General features: G+C 35.4%; 1 protein-coding gene across 4 annotated transcripts in view; it reads right to left on the bottom strand.

The window, feature by feature from the left end:
• The window catches only part of TCAIM (T cell activation inhibitor, mitochondrial), a 52483-nt gene that overhangs the window by 11792 nt on the left and 23297 nt on the right, over nt 1–17394 (bottom strand). For all 4 annotated transcript variants that reach the window (XM_058556175.1, XM_058556167.1, XM_058556160.1 and 1 more), the window contains 5 exons: nt 16144–16297; nt 11167–11419; nt 3478–3600; nt 605–702; nt 234–325 (listed from right to left, as the gene is read on the bottom strand). In XM_058556175.1, the coding sequence (XP_058412158.1) occupies nt 234–325; nt 605–702; nt 3478–3600; nt 11167–11419; nt 16144–16297 (720 nt within the window). The remainder of the gene's footprint in view (nt 1–233; nt 326–604; nt 703–3477; nt 3601–11166; nt 11420–16143; nt 16298–17394) is intronic.

Here is a 17394-nt window from a genome sequence, read left to right as displayed (position 1 = left end):
AACAACAGAATGCAGGCCTTCAGGCTATGCTTCAGAAAAGAAAATTTCCAAATAAAAATTGACTTAAAAATCAGTCCTCTAAGTATCTCAACTACATGCGATTAAGCATCTGAGCTCAAAACAGCTGAAACTACAATTAAATTTTTTTTAGTTCATTGACATGATAACATAGTTTGAAACAAAAGTATGTGGATGACAAATCAGAGATTTTTTGCTTTTAAGCTTTTCCTTACTTTCGTCCAGTGATGATGGACATCCATTGTTCCTAGCATCACATGGCCCACTGCACTCATCCCGGAACGGTCTGTAAATACTAGTGTACAGCCTGATGATAAAACACAAACTCTTTGGTCACTGTCCAGAGATGCTTCATTCTTTTAGCATTGTGCAAATAATTACTTAAATGTAATGTATAAATTCAGGATTAAATTCAGTAGAAGCTTAGAGGCTAATTTATGTCACTGTTTTATTCACAGGAATAGATTTAAAAATTCGCTGTGATAAAGTCACATCTGTAAAGACTTTTAACACTTAGTTTTCCTCTACAATTTACAGGTATATATTGCAGCCAAGTGACATTTTAAAGAAAATGAAAAGTGTTTACCTTTTGCATTTTTAAGTGTTTCCAAGTTCTGCTGTGCTAAGCGGCCTAAACTATGCAGCTGGCTACAGCGATGGGCGATGCCCCAGCTCCTCTGCCACCTAGTCCAACAGAGCACACAGGCGCATTAACACCGCATCCCTATGGGAGGGAGCGTGCATTCACCCCAGCTGCTCCATTCCCGGGAAAGTCGATGACTTTCTTTCTCAAGTAGGCACACAACATCTTTCCAAACTAGCTCATTTTTCGTGAAGCAACCAAATGGAAAATGAATTGTTCACCAGAGAGTAAAAACGTTACTATCGTGTTCAGGTATCCGAAGACCTAAAACAAGCAAACACGCTATGCTGTTTCCATTTTAAAATAAGAGAATGAGAGCCAGCCCTGATGGCCTAGTGGTTAAAGTTTCCTGCTCTCACCACTTCAGTGGCCCAGGTTCGGTTCCCAGGCACTGAACCACACCACTCGTCTGTCAGTAGCCATGCTGTGGCGGTGGCTCACATAGAAGAACCAGAAGGACCTACAACTAGAATATACAATGATGTACTGGGGCTTTGAGGAGGGAAGAAAAAAAAGAGGAAGATTGGCAACAGATATTAGCTCAGGGTGAATCTTTCCCAGCAAAAAAAAAGGAAAAAAAATAATAAAATAAGAGAATGAAATGGGAAAACTTTAAGAAAAATCTTTTTCTTTCCCACATTGTTCAATGATGATGATTTTGTTTTAGATTTAAGTTCTAATTAGGAATTCCAGTCAGGTTTATGAGATCTTTTTTAGCTTATTCTAGAGAAAGTGATTTTTATGACATCATGTCATCCGCTGATTTTACGAATGAACATTAAATCTTAGTGACAAAATGGAATCTGATATTCATATGATGTCACAGAGGCACTACTGTGTAAATGTAAAGAGCACTAGTCTGAAGTGGCATCAGAAAAGCCACCTCTGAATTCTAATTCTGTGACTTACTAGTTCTGTGACCTTGAGCAAGTTGCTTCTAGCCTTCCTAAGGTTTCTCTTGCATACATGCAAAGTGGGGACATTTGCTACAGCACAGGAGGTATAAATCAAAGAGGATAACACGTGTGAAGGAGTGAGGCACTCAAACAGGCTCTCAAAAAACTTAGAATCCTTCTTCATCCTAATGCTGATTCTGATGAGTATCATTTCTGATCAAATGAAATCAGTTTTTAAAATTTTTCCTTTAACCCACAATTGAAAAACTAAGACATAATTTCAAAGAATTAACATTGTGATAAAGCTACTAAATGCTGTCTTATTAATGAATGGTTCTTCATGTAGGCTGCCCAGAATTAGAAACAATGTCATCAGTCACAACATCTGCATTGGTTGGAGACGTGACTAATTTTCCAATAAGTGGAGAAGTCGCCATGTCCACGGTCCTCAAATGCTTTGGTTTCACAACCCCTTTGTACTCAAAAATTGAGAACCCCAAAGAGCTTTTGTTTATGTGGGTAATATCTATTGATATTTACCATAGTAAAAATTAAAGCTGAGCAATTTCTCCACAATATTATAAAATAATGCTTATTTCTTTTTGTGTTTAAGAAATTCTTTCATTTTCCTAATCCCAGTCTCTTGGACAGATCTTTTAATATTTATACCAGAAAAAGTTATTTTTATGTACATGAATTTGTTTATCATATAAACTTTATAAAGGATCTTATTGGGGGCCGGCCCAGTGGCATAGCAGTTAAGTTTGCAGGCTCCGCTCTGGCGGCCTGGGGTTCGCAAGTTTGGATCCTGGGCACGGACCGATGCACCGCTCATCAAGCCATGCTGTGGCAGGCGTCCCACATACAGAGTGGAGGAAGATGGGCACGAATGTTAGCCCAGGGCCAGTCTTCCTCAGGAAAAAGAGGAGGATAGGCACCGGATGTTAGCTCAGAGCTAATCTTCCTCACAAAAAAAAAAAAGCATCTTATTATTTGGTTTTTAGTTAGGAAAGTCTATGTTACTAGACTGTGGAACTGGAAGAACCCCTATAATCAAAGCTTGGCCTAAAACTATTGATGTGATGATAAAAGAGCAGCTATCGGCACAAGTCCAAACACCCCACATAATCCAAGTCTAAACACTTTCCTTTGATATTTGAATTATCTTAGAAAACAATGATTTGAATACACAAGAACAGAACATGTAAGTACTATCTGTACTCTGTAAGCACAGGAACAAGGTGCTACTATGGTCCTCAAATAGTCATTTGGTTCAATATAAGAAAACACTCCTGATAGTGAGGGTTGAAAACAACAAAACAGGCTACAGCAAACAGTCACAGAAATGTTTAAGCACGAGACTGGGTGACAGGTTTTCAGGGCTCTTGTAATGGGGAGTCCCATGACTGAATCACATGACTCCCTCCTTTTCCCTTCCTTATAGTTTTAACAGCTGTTAAATCTACTTTTATAATAAACTTCAGCATGTATCTTTATTTAACTGCGATTTCCAGGTTTATGAAAACAAAGAGTCATGCTATGTGACATAGTACTAAGAATACAACATCCATTTTCTCTCTTCCTTTTTAAACTCAAATACCAATCTTACTTGAATTGGAATATTATTTTTTATACATTATGTGTATATGGAAAGGGATATTTTTCTTACAAACTCATTATGTAAAAAAAGTTCAATTATGCTAAAAATATCAATATCTAAACTTTACTTCACTATTTTAAACAAGAAATTGATAATAGTTTTCTAACATACATGAACATTTGATTACTTTCATAGAAAGACAATTGAAGAATATTTAGTTATCAAATGATTAAAGATGCAAATATTTAACTGATGGAAAGCTTTACCAATAGATAGTACATATTTATTTCAATCTCTAAATCAGGTTCTCTCTGTATTACCTGATATCTGAGAGCTGCAACTGATGAGACAGTTCATCTTTTAAACGATCTAGTTCTTTCCTAAGTGGCAAACTATTCTTCAGCTTTTTAACAGCACTTTTTCCATTGTTATCTAACCAGGATCTAGAAAGAAAAAAAACAGAGATACACACTTTCTAATACTAACTATAATGCAAACATTCCTACTATTAAAAGACATGCATTGCCTTAAAGCAGCCCCGATGTTAAACTGAGTTTCCAGTCAAACCTTTACCAAATTATAAGTACAAAACTAGGGCGGGGAGAGGTAAGTGTAGACGGAAGTAGTTGAGATGAAACTGAAACTGGGCATTTGGTTGGGTGGAGAGGAAGGGAGGTGTAAACGAGCACCAAGGTAGTCAACAGACCAGCCAGCAAGGGGGAGGTGTTCTTGGAAACTCTGTGGTGAAAAGACTGGATTGGTAAGGTCTGACCAATGGAAAGGCCTGGATAGAGAGATGTGGGAATAAGCATTGACAGCTCAGGGTACTAATAACCAAGATTAAAATAAAGAAGAAATTGCAGTCTACCCAGCTAGAATCCACAAAGTAACATTTGTAAGTTCCTTCATCAGGATGCATTGCCTTTTAAATGTCACCGGTACCAATGGATGTGTCTTTGAGTTTGACTTTTTCACTAGCTGCAGTAAACAGTATTTGCTCATTTGCTCTTATAGTGGTAGTAGTTCTACCCTCACATGTATATGACTGATGTAAGTGAAGATCCGGCATAGCCTACTGAAAGCTGTAATAAACATAGTGAAAGGTTTTGAAGTATCTTTAATTTTTTAGTGTAATTAAATTTAACTTTTTTATATACAACGGAAGTTGTCATTAGCTAGAATATGATTTAACAGGTGCTGGCATAATAGACATTTTAAAAATTATCAGTTTGATAATCTTGGAACCAATCAAATCATTAGGCATTTATCAAATATTTATCCTGAATGCCTGATATTGTGTGTTTTGGGATATAAGGAAGATAAATTCACTGTGCAAAGGAAGACACATCTAATATGGGATATAGAGATAAGCTATTAGAATAGAATATATGAACTTCTATGAGAACAGAGAAAGAGTTAATTAATTCTGCCTGGAAGGTTCTGTAGAACAGGTGATATATAACCTGAAACCTGAGAGATGTATCAGATTTTTCCAGGCAGATTAGTGAGAAGGAAGGGCATGCCAATCATGCTAGTGTATAAGGAATGATAAGATGAACCAATATGCCCAGATCATATGATGCCTAGAGGGAGGGGAGGCACAAGCTGAGACTGGAGAGGCAGGGTTGGGGAAGGTGGAGGAGGACAGGCCATAAAGGGTTTTTGCACACCAGAAGGAATTGGGACCTTATCTTCTAGGTAAAGGTGTTCAACATTTTTTAATTAATTAACTTTGCACAGTAATTAATGACCCTTCCTACTCCTCCTTTAAGAACATTGGTAAAAATTTTGTCATCTCTGTATAGTGTGTGCTAAATAAGAAAATAAGTAAATATCTTACTTTACATTAGTATTATTAGCTATTGCATTACAATTTTTCAATATTTTCCTCATTTATTAAGTAATACATGTTATTCAATTTACTTTAAACCATATAAGAGACAGCATGATTCGCTGACAAATGAATTATTAAATGGTATACCATGTTTGGTTTGGGGACCAAATGTCTTAAAATATAGATTGGAATATCATCTTATGATTATATATTCATGATTTGATTTTTGGAATTCTTACATTTAGTGTATAGAAATGAACTAGGCTAGTTTAACAATTTTTGTGTTTTGTTTCTAAACACGGAGATAAAAATGAAGGTTCTAAACATGGCTTTTAATAGATAGACAGACAGATAGATAGATAGATAGATATAAAGATATCTAGCTCTGGCCACTGAGAGTTTCAGTAGCTACTGAGCACATGTAGCACCCAGATCTTGGTTTCTAAAAACCATTCCCTACTAGAAAGAACCAGAGCTTGGCAAAAAGGCTGAGTCAAGCACTGGGGCAAGGAGAGGCCGGAGGATCCTGAAACATTTTCATGAACCAGAAAGCAGGAGAGTTTTCAAAAAATGATGGGGACACAGGAGCCAACTTGAGGGGATGATGAAATGAGAAAATTACAATTTGGCAACCAACATAGTAATATGTGATTCAGGCAAGAATCATCAATGAACATCAGAGCCAGGGGGTAAAAATTTGGTGAGTAAAAGGATATTTACATAGCCCTAAATATCTCCTCAAAAGAAACTAATTGAAGGGAAAAATAGTACATTTACTGTGGAAAAAACTGGGAGATGTCAACTTAATCAAGTGATCCAAGTTAATATCACGAGTAACGGGACAAATCAACATCATTTGCCTCCTATATATTCCTGAAAACAATACAACATCACTTCTGGGGTATTCCTGCCAACTATGAATAACCTGACTCTAATTATGAAGAAATATCAGATATACTCAAACTGAGGGACTGTCTATAAGGTAACACCAAGGTAACGAAAGAAAACAAACACTGAGGAACCATTCTAGATTAAAGGAGACTAAAGAGACATGCTAACTGAATGCGACTCAGGATCTGAGATTTTCTTTTCCTACTAAAGGGCAGTGCTCAGAAAATGAGTGTGTGAATTTGAGTAAGTTCTAAGGATTAGCTAATAGTACTGTTATCAAATGGTAATTTCCTGATTTTTACAGTTAGCCTATAGTTAGAATGTCCTTGTATTTCAGAAAATACAAACTAAGTATTTAGGGGTAAAGGGATATTGTGGCTGCAATTTACTCTAAAATGGTTCCAAAAAAATGTCTATATATAGAGACAATGATAAAGCAAATGTGGTAAAAGGTTAACATTTGGGGGGATCTGCATGGAAGGTATATAACTCTTTGTATTATTCCTGTAAGTATTCTATAAGTCTGAAATTATGTCAAAATAGAAGTAAAAGGTAAAAAAGAAAGTATAAATTTCAGGCTAGTATTTTCAAGCACTTCTGTGGAGGGAAAAAAACTGTATAGAATATCTTTATTCTTGAATATATGAAAAACCAAATTGGAAACAAAAAAGAATTTTATAATTTTGGTGCTTGACGTACAGGAGACACCAGCATGTGTTTCAGAATTTTGATCAAACCAATGCAACTAACAAGTCAGGTGAAGGTCATCATAATACAAATTTTCAGAATTATTTTTTGTGTTCATTAACCTTTTCAGTAGGTTATATAACCACCACCACAATCAATTTTAGGACACACTTATCATCCTAAGAAGAAATCACATATCCATCAGCAGTCACCACAATCCTCCCCTCCAGCCCTAGGCAACCACTTTGTCTCTAGGATTTGCCTGTTCTAGACATGTCACATAAACAGAATCATGCAATATGGGGCCCATTGTGATTACTTTTCTCACTTAGCATAATGTTTTCAAAGTTCATCCACGCTGTTGCATATAGCAGTGCTTTGTTTTTATGGCTTAAATACTACCCTATTGTATGAATATACCACATTTTGTTTATCTACTCATCAGTTGATGGACATTTGGGTTATTTCCACTTTTCGGCTATTATGAATAATGCCGCTACGAACAAGTTTTTGTGTGGACATTTATTTTTCCCTACATCCCTGCCAACACTTGTTATTCTCTTTTTGATTATAACCATCTCAGGGTATGAAGTGGTATCTCATGGTGGTTAATTTGTTTATTAGACCTTGCCTTGGTTCAAAAATGATTTTATTACCCTTATAATAATAAATATAATACATGTATTGTTATAAGATCTGGGTAAAGAGAAAAAAAGCTGAAAATGAAGCTAAAGGCAAGTGGTACATAAAAATGAATGCAGGAATATCATGCACAGGGTCTAAAGTTGAACTATAAATTGAAGACATTTGGTCTAGTTCCTAGGGTCGTGATGCTTTTGAGATAAAAATATTTCAGTAACTGAAGAGAAGTTCAGATTTTCATAGGTTTAAGAGAACGAAAAGAAGAGCCATGAATCAAAGTGCAGTAAAGTTAAAATGGCATAACTTTCATACTCCTAGGCCTCAAACGGCATGGAACAAAGTACAGCATTTACACCAATAGCTTTTCAAACTTCTTTGATGGCAACCCACGGTAAGAAATATTTTAAATGGTGATCCAGTATACCCATAGACACACACACAAACACACGTATATTTATGTGTAACTAAAACAAGTATTTTGAGAAACAATACTTAAAATTACTGACAATATATATTTAACAAACGTAAAAAAGGAACAAAGCAAAGCAAAACAACTTTGCCAGTCCCAAACCACTAAATTGCATGCTGTGACTTACAATCTGAAACACAGTGACTCAAGCCTATAAACCAGGGAAGAGGAAATAAATGCATGAGATGAGTTAAATCATGACTATAAAATTCCCAAACATCCTACAGAAGTAATTCCAATGTTATAGTTGTCCAATGTGCCATTTCGTGGACACTAAAGCTTGATTCTGAACTTAGACCCCGAAAGTGAAACATAACTACTTGAGCAAACTTCAAATAGAAAAAATGGAAGTCTGACATTTACTAGTACCTTAGTAGCTAACAGAATAGCAATTCAACGGTCTTTCTATAGTTCAGTGACATGTTTTTTCAGTGGGACAGACATTACATATGGGATTATTTTGTTTAGATACAAATGGATCCTCTTGTTTCCTTCCAAACACAAATTCTATAATATATTTTTGTTATAATATTATATCCAAAATACAGAAATACTAAAATCTACAAGACAGAGTAGCATTTCCTAGTTTTTTTAGACTGGAAAATTCCTTTTTTTATAGTATATAATTAAAAAAAACTCCTTAGGTATTAAAAATTGCCATTTTAGTCTTTTTATATGATACATAGTAAAGTGATTTTAAAGTAAGATAAAGCACAATTTGCTGAGAAATTCAAAATTACATAGTATGTCCTAAACCATAGACTGAAATGTAATTACCACACGTAATATGAAAAGAGATTAAATGGAGCTTTTACGACCTCATAATTCTTCTACATTGTGTTTTAAAAAACCCAACTGATGTGTTTTCACAATTTCTGTGTTTTACTTCAAAAGGGTGAGACAATTTCAGCCTACACTTCTTGGCAAAAACAAAAACAAAATTATTTAAAAAATTAAAAGTCTAGACTAAATAATACTGTTATATTTTCTCTTTTTAATATTATGTTCTGAAATATTAGAAATATCTTAACATGATTTCAAGAATAAATTTCGATCAGGTGAATGCCATTTGTAAATCAGGTGAAGATCAGTTTGATGTAAACTTGCAGAATTATCATTTTTATGCTCCTTCTGAACTATATAATTCAGCACGTGCTCCTTAAATCCCTCTTCTATAACCTACATAGATAATAAAGATGAATTAAACAATACAAGAATAAAAATAAAAACTTAAACTGTATATGGCCAAAAGGACAGTAGTGGCTAACAACTTTTGGCTGAGGTACAGGTACCCTAAAATTCCTCACTAGGGGGCAGTTGCTACATTCACACAATTTGAAAGATTTCAAATGGTTCAACAATTTTATACTTATTTGCAAAATAATTGCAAATTAAAAAAAATTAATTATTGAAACAAGAAATTGATACAGGTACCATTCTGGCTTTCATGATATAAGCTCCTAGAATCCTTACTGGGAAAAACTAATATGAAGCAAAACATTGGACAAACCTTCAGCAGAGGTTCCTTCAAATTGAGCAATACCCACATTTGGGAAAAGGTCAAGATGGGTTTGAAGGGGCTCTGGGCCTATATGAACATGCTGGAACAGGGAAACGGGGTTAAGTAAGGGAAATAAGAGATATGAAAGCTTTCAAACTATCTTATCTTGTTGAATTGGTTTTTCATAGTTTTAATCTGTTTTCCTTAGTTTGCCAGCTGGCTAACTCAGAGTTCTGGGTCCTTGGGACAATCTTCTCCCAATGGCACACATCCAGCTCCAGACCAAAACTACCCTAAGAAACACTCAACAGAACCATAGACTAAGTGCTTCTCTGAATTTCCTTAACACATTATTCTTAAGTCTCTTGAGTCAAGGTCCAATGACTTTCATTTTTGCTTTTTTGCCTTGACTTATCCAATACCACTTTTTTTCTATACCCTTTAGGCCAGGCGTTCCCAATCTTTTGTCCACAAGGACACACTGTGAGATAATTAGAGCAATATCCTTTTGAGGGTGTAAGCAGAAGTTTCACAGACTGTATCCCAGTGGATGCAAGGCTGAGAATCCCTCTTATAGCTCATGCTCACAGCAATCTTCCTAACTCCCACTGCAGCCTCTGTGGGTAATTTACCTTCAATTATCTCTTCTGTTTTTCTAAGCCAATTTTTAAATTCATCAAACTCTATCCCACTGTGACTGTTCTTCATTATTTTTTTTACCCCTACTACTTACTGTCTCATTACTTCTTGTCTATTACTAAATTATCATTCCCAAAGCCATATTTTCCTCTCATTTTTTTTTTTTACAGAAGAAAATCTAAACAATTAAAACTGACATATTTGAGGAGGTTATTATCTATCAGTTACACATGTAGACATACCAGAGAGAGACCATCACCACAGATATATACACACAGATACGTACACACACGCCTTCAGACAGATACATCTCCCTTTCGGTACTGGACTCTGCTACCTTCCTGTCTCTTCAGCTTTATTTGGGATCTAGCTAGATAACAAGGGGAGGAATTCCTGAGTTAGTATAGATAATCCACAAAGCAAATGCTCTGCCAGTGGATAATTAAGGATAATTTACCATATATAATGAGGGAGAATTCTCTGGTAAGCCACGCGCTCTTTAGACACAGGAACAGAATGTGGTTGGTCTTCATGGAGTCCAAAAATGACTTACTCTAAATACGTTAATGGTGACTTTACAAACGAGATGAATGACAGAGAAATATTTTGTACATGGTTTTTATAACTAAAAATTATTTTTTCTCAATCTGTTCCAGATGATATCTTTAAATGTTGCCTACACGTATTTTTATTATGTATGGAGTATTACACTAAAGTACATTACTACTGAACTCTCTGAAGAAATTGGAAACGTTTAACATATGAAGAAGCTTAAAAATTTTTTTATAGTCTTAGGTATATCCTTTCTCCACATACCAGGGGTAACCTTAGGAGTAGAATTTTAAAAACTTAAACAAAACAAAACAATCTCCTGTATGTGTTTGGTATCAAAAGACCAAAAAATCAAATATAATTTTAAGTAGTCTGGCAACTTTAAGTAAAAAACATGAAATATCTTTTTTTTTTTTTTTTTTTGTGAGGAGATCAGCCCTGAGCTAACATCCGCCAATCCTCCTCTTTTTTTTTTTTTTTTTTTTTGCTGAGGAAGACGGCCCTGGGCTAACATCGGTGCCCATCTTCCTCCACTTTATATGGGACGCCGCCACAGCATGGCTTACCAAGCAGTGCGTCGGTGCGCGCCCGGGATCCGAACCAGCGAACCCCGGGCCGCCGCAGCGGAGCGCGCGCACTTAACCGCTTGCGCCACCGGGCCGGCCCCTGAAATATCTTTTTTATAATGGTTACTGGATTAACTATATTGATAGCATTACTTTTCCTGGAAAATTAGACTTTAATTTTAAACATGAACTACAAATAAATTTAGTTAAATAAAAACTTTTACATACGTTAGGGTTGTTTCCATTCTCGAGACTTGTTCGAGGTCTTCATCAGGGTCCTTGAATCCAGTAAAGGAGTAATAAGACTTGTCCCATTTGATGGGTCTGTCAGGCATCCTTTTAGCCTCTTTGAGAGGCTGGGAATGCACATTAGTATTCAAGCTTTGGATATGTTCAATAGATAAACTGCAGGAGTTGAGAATATATAACACTGTGCTTAGCAGATCTCTGGTGTGCAAAGTAAATTTGACTGCTCGAAATCCTAGAGAATATAATTCCCCCAAACAATTAATATAGATGATTACTTGCTTTACTTTAAAAAAAATTTTTCATACAACATTTATAGAATCAAAATCTTTTACAACATTCCATTACTGATTAAAATTCATCCCATTGGCAAATCATCTGTAATTGGAAAACTACTTCCTTTCTCCAAAACTAGACCATGCTCTCTTTACCTTCATGAATTCCTCTAGTGTCAGCTCCCTTTTCTAGTTTGGCACCATTGACCAAACCCATCCCAGCCCAAGAAGAGGATTCAGAATATTTTCAATGCTGCCCATAAATTTGGTCTCTATAGTCTAGAGATGGAAAAGCTCTCCTTTGGTGGAGCAAGTGTCCACCAAAGATCGTTTCTAGCACTAAGACGAAGAGGGAGGGAAGTGGGGAAGGCTGCCCTGTGATAGTGGTTCAGACAGGAGAGGGGCCAGACAATCTAGTCTTAGTGGTCCTAGAAACCCATCTCGAATTTTCTTGGTGACTGAAAGAGACGGTCCTCATACTTGCCCACCCAACAAGCTAATAACTCAGTATTTTCAGAAGTGATTTAAAATTCTCTAACTGTTTAAAGGTTAGTGCTTCAGAATCTGATTTTGATACTGGGTAGTCATTGGGATAAGGTTGGTAATCTCACTTCTTAAGTCATCAATAGAAAATCTACTGCTTGTTTTTTTTCCCTTTATTAGGTGTTAGCATGGAATTTATGTAATTTTCAATCAACACTCTCACCAACAGTGCCATTATTATCTCTCTTCTCAAATGTGGAGAAGCATAGGCTCAAGGAGGTTAAGAAAAATAGAGTGAGGGCTTAAATCTGAATTGACATCAAGCCAAGTATTTTCTTCACTACCACAACATGCTAACTCTTTTATTTTTCCTTTTTTTGAAAAAATATTTTAAATTGGTTTTGAAAATTATACAAGTACTATACAAATATATCCTTATTGTAAAATTAGAAAGAGAAATATAGTAAAAATAAAAGTGTCCTGTGAACAGGCACACAACCTCACACCTTTACTAGAGATAAACAATATTACCAGTTAGGTACATATGCATTTAGACTGCACTGTCTAATATGGTAGCTACTAGCCACATGTGGCTATTTAAAATTAAATTAAATTAAATTAAGAATTCAGTTCCTGGTCACACTAGCTACAGTTCAAGTGCTCAACAGCCACACGGGGCTAGTGCCTGCTGTGTTAGTGCAGATAGAGGACATTTACATCACTGCAGAAAGTTCTCTTGGACAGCACTGCTCTAGACCTTTTCTATGTGCTTGTGTGTGTATAATTATATATAATATGCTATGCTGTGTCTATGTGTTTACACAAACACACACCTACAGCTTTGATTGTTTCTTTTTAATAAATAAGTGGTACTATTCTGGGTCTATTACTTTGAACTTGCTTTTGTTACTTCACCTTGGTGACCCTCCCATATCTATATGTACAAATCAACCTCATTCTTTTTAGTAGCCATATACTAGCCCATATAATGAATGTAGCATAATTTATTTAACATTTCCAAAACTGATGGATGTAAAAGTTTTTAATTTTATACCATTCCTTACAAGCTGAAATGTATTTTCTTGTCTTTGCCACTGATGACAGATAAGACAATTTAAATCATTCTCAGAGATACATACTATGCTTGGCACACAGATTTATGGAATCCAGAACATGCAAATTAAGAAAGATTTTTTAGTTGACTCATTTGATGGTAAAGTGAGAAATACTGCAGGAGAACTATTCTAGTCAGTGAAAGAGGAAAGGAAAATCCAAATTCTTGCATTTGAAGTTAGGAAGAAACAGTTTATCCTTAGAAGAGATAAGTCAAGAAACAAATCTCAGTTTCTATCTTAATTTATCAATTCAATTAATTATTTAATCCAATGTAAGGGCTGCTATACAGTGTGGAATGCCTGTATATCCCTTACTGGGAAACAGTACCTAATTACTTTAGTTTGATTACTGAAGGTAAACATTTTTATATGCTTACTGGCCATTTGTATGCATTACTTCCTGAATTGTCTAGTCATTGTCTTTACCTATTTTTATATCAGAGCTACTTTGTTTTCTTAGAACTCTTTATATATTAACATTATCTTTTTGTCATATATGCTGTATGTTTTCTCTTATTTCTAATTTATTTTTTTCCTATAATCTATTTTTACTTATGAATGGCTCAAAGTTAACCATTAACTGAAAGTAGAGGACTTTTCTCCTTACTCAGCCAGAGCTGACTACAACTATTTGCTTTAGCATTAACTCACAGAAAGCTCCTAGTAAATCTTTAACTTGTTTTAAAATTTATTCTAATAATAAAATTTATTTCCTCCTGGACCATCAAAAAGATGTAGGGCTAAAGAAATGATTTAGGTCTTTAATTTCAGCAATGAAAATCACTAGTAAACATTCTACCTTACTACCATCTTAATTATTAATGAAAAGGTGATTAATGATTTCTAGTGTTCTAAAAATAAAAACTTAAAAAAACACGATCTTGGGGCTGGCCGGGTGGTGTAGCGGTTAAGTGTGTGCGCTCCGCTGCTGGCGGCCCGGGTTCGGATCCCGGGCGCACACCGATGCACCACTTGTCAGGCCATGCTGTGGCAGTGTCCCATATAAAGTGGAGGAAGATGGGCATGGATGTTAGCCCAGGGCCAGTCTTCCTCAGCAAAAAGAGGAGGATTGACATGGATGTTAGCTCAGGGCTGATCTTCCTCACAAAAAAAAAAAAGACATGATCTTAATTTTATAATCAGATAAAAAGAATAAAGACATAAAAAAATTTTAAATCTTTGAGTGCCAATCTTTGTCATAAAGGCAAATGCAAAAATGATTATTAACAATATTTTTAAAGAAGAATTAATAGATAATGTGGTATATAAATCAAAACATTGGACTAGGAATAAGGAGACATTAGTTCTAGTACCAGCTCTGTCCCTAAATTTACTATGTGAAACTTTCTAAGTTTCCCTCTAAGCTTTCAAACTTGGTTTATTCTTTAACTCCAAGTATATTCAAGACAAACCCAGCTGATGGTGCTAGTGGAAATGGTAGTTGTAGCCGTAGAAATGAGCCTGACTCTCCCAAACAAATAAAAATAAAAACAGATTGGTGATAATATTTTTATTTTAAAAATTGTAAAGGATGTAATTTGCCTTTATAAATTCCATCTGTCCTAGAGAAATCATGAAACCTAAGTAGACCACTATGTGTAAGTATGATGTTTTTTCAATTCCTAGCCTAATCCTGACCCTGGGTAATAGGAACATGTATCTACTAAAAAATATCTACGAATATTTGTTCTTATTCTAGCAAAGAATGTATCTCAGTTCCTTCCAAGACTCTCATGGCTAAGAACAGCACATTCATAATTATTACTTATACATCCAAAGAGAACTGTGTCATTTAGAGTGATCAACATAATTATTTATTATTAATATTACTACTATTATTATTATTTATAGCATTCTTCAGAAGCACTGTTCCTTCACAATAGGGCTGAGTTGACTTTTTGTCTCTGAATAATGACGAATAGGGTCTATTTTCAATATAACTCCAAATCAGAGGTAGATGGAGAAACAGCCAAAGAAAGGAATTTGTGATTCCTGATCTCCCATATTCAATCACGGGAGAATAAAAGAGAGGAGAAAATATACTATCAACTGCTCGTCCCTAGAGAGACTGGGTGGGAAGTTGTCTTCAACATAAAGATCCTCTTTTAGTACTTTTTAAATCAGGCTCCTCCTCACTCCATCCAAGGTCCTTCCAGCCTTGTGAGCATTAGGTATAAGTCAGGGACCTTCAGTGTGAGCACCTCAGTACTCACACACAGCACTTTACCTCTTTCATTTTAATAATGAAGGACCAGAAATTAAGTTAAGGTCACATAGCTAGTCACTGGCACAGCTAGAAACAGATTCTAGGTCTCAAAAGACCTATCAAATTTTGAGTCTTAGTCTGTTTCAGAAGAAATTTTAGTGTATTTTCTGATTATTTTAGCCTTAACTCACAGAAAGCTCTTAGTAAATCTTTAAATTGTTTTAAAGATCATTCTAAAAGTAAAGTCATTTCCTCGAGGATCACAAAAAGGTATACCTAGAGAAGTAACAGACCATAGTTGCCATTAATTTTAAGTATTACTGGATCATGGCTAAAGCAGGGACAAAAGACCAGAAGCCTGTCTAGTAAGATTGTTTAGATATCAGAAACAGCGTAAGGCTGGAGTTAAAAAGCCCTGGGTTCAAGATCCATATTCTATCTTCACAGGCCTGGGGAAGTCACCAGACATTACTAAGCTACAACCGGGCAAATACCACCTAACTCACAGGGTACTTTGAGGACTAAATAAGAGAATGGAGGCTGTATTTAAAAAAAAGTAATTGTTATATACATGTTTAACACTTAAAACAGCACTGAAATAGGAAGAGACAAATAGGAACACTTGAGTTTTAACGACAAAAAAGTTTAAATACAAAAAATGGCTTGTCACACACACGCAGTCAGGAAAAGAATCTAATTCTAGGAAAATCATTTAATTCTAGGAAAAATTCCTAATTCTAGGAAAATCACTCGATTAAATGATATTGTTTTTCTATAACCAAGGCTTCAATCCAAAGGTATTCTGGCAATGTCAGATGGAAAGAACACACTCAAACAGGAAGCTTGTTGCAAGGGACACACGAGAAATAAGAAAACGTACCGGCAGTACTAAAGGATTCCTGGCCATCAGAGGAATTCTGGTCTGTTTCTCTTACATAAAAGGTAAGCTGAGTTGGTTTCAAAGATTTGAAGCCTGGTTTCTGGAGGTTTTCTAAGTAGACACTTAATCTCTTAAGAGAATTTTCATTGACTTCCTGGAAAAGAATATTAAGGGGCATTTACACACAAAATAGAACAAGGAAACAACAAATTATATCCTGACCTTTTAAACACATTATTGAGGGTATTAAAAAATTTAGTATTAAAAAATACTGGGATTTGATACTGTTTGGAAAAGGATAAAATTTAATCCACATCTCACAACATATAACAGAATGAACTCCATATGGCTGAGATATAAAAAAAAAATGTAACCATGTAAATACTAGAAGAAAACATGGTTGAATTTCTTTATAACGTTGGTGTAGAAAAAGCCTATGACTATTCAAAGTAATAAATGATTGATAAATCCAGCAACATAAAAAATAAAAAAAAAATTGGGGCTGGCCCCATGGCCTAGTGGTTAAAGTTCTGTGCATTCTGCTTCAGGGTTCACAGGTTCAGTTCCTGGATGTGGACCTACAGCACTTGTCAGCCATGCTGTGGTGGTGACCCACATACAAAATAGAGGAAGACTGGCATAGATGTTAGCTCAGGGCAAATCTTCCTCAGAAAAAAATAAAAAAAAGAAACCACATAAAAAACCATATACATACACACAATAAGCAGTCTAAAGACAAATAAGCAACTGAGAGAAAAATATTTGCAAGTTATTTCATAGCAAAGGGCTAATTTCTCTCTATATAAAGGGCTCCTAAAATGCCCATCCAGAAGAGACTGGTTGAATTATGGTACATTCATTCAATGCAGTACTATATGACCAAAAAGAAAAAAAAGAGAAAGAATGTGATGTAGAAGTTATCTAGGAACCGACAAGGAGTGATTTCCAGGATTAAGTGAAAAAAGAAGGAACAGCCACCGAATGTCATAAATAACTCTGCTTCTTATCACTCTAGGTCTCTTCTCAGACACTTAGTGTAATCTGAAATTAGGAACAGTTTATTTTTGTTTGTTTGTTAATTTATAGCGTGCTGTTCTTGGCCATGACAGTCTCGTGAGCAGCTGAGGTTCCTTTCCTGCTAGTGTAGGACTAAATCTTCATAATTATTTTTTGATACATGTTTCTATTTTTGCCAAAAAGAAACAGGCAAAGCAACCCAGAACGAATAAAAACAGCTATAATAGGAAGTTA

The sequence above is a fragment of the Diceros bicornis genome, chromosome 2, assembly GCF_020826845.1.
Source record: "Diceros bicornis minor isolate mBicDic1 chromosome 2, mDicBic1.mat.cur, whole genome shotgun sequence".
Classification (NCBI taxonomy): Eukaryota; Metazoa; Chordata; class Mammalia; order Perissodactyla; family Rhinocerotidae; genus Diceros; species Diceros bicornis.
Note: the sequence above shows the minus strand (reverse complement) of the source record. Positions and strands in the feature narration are given on the sequence as shown.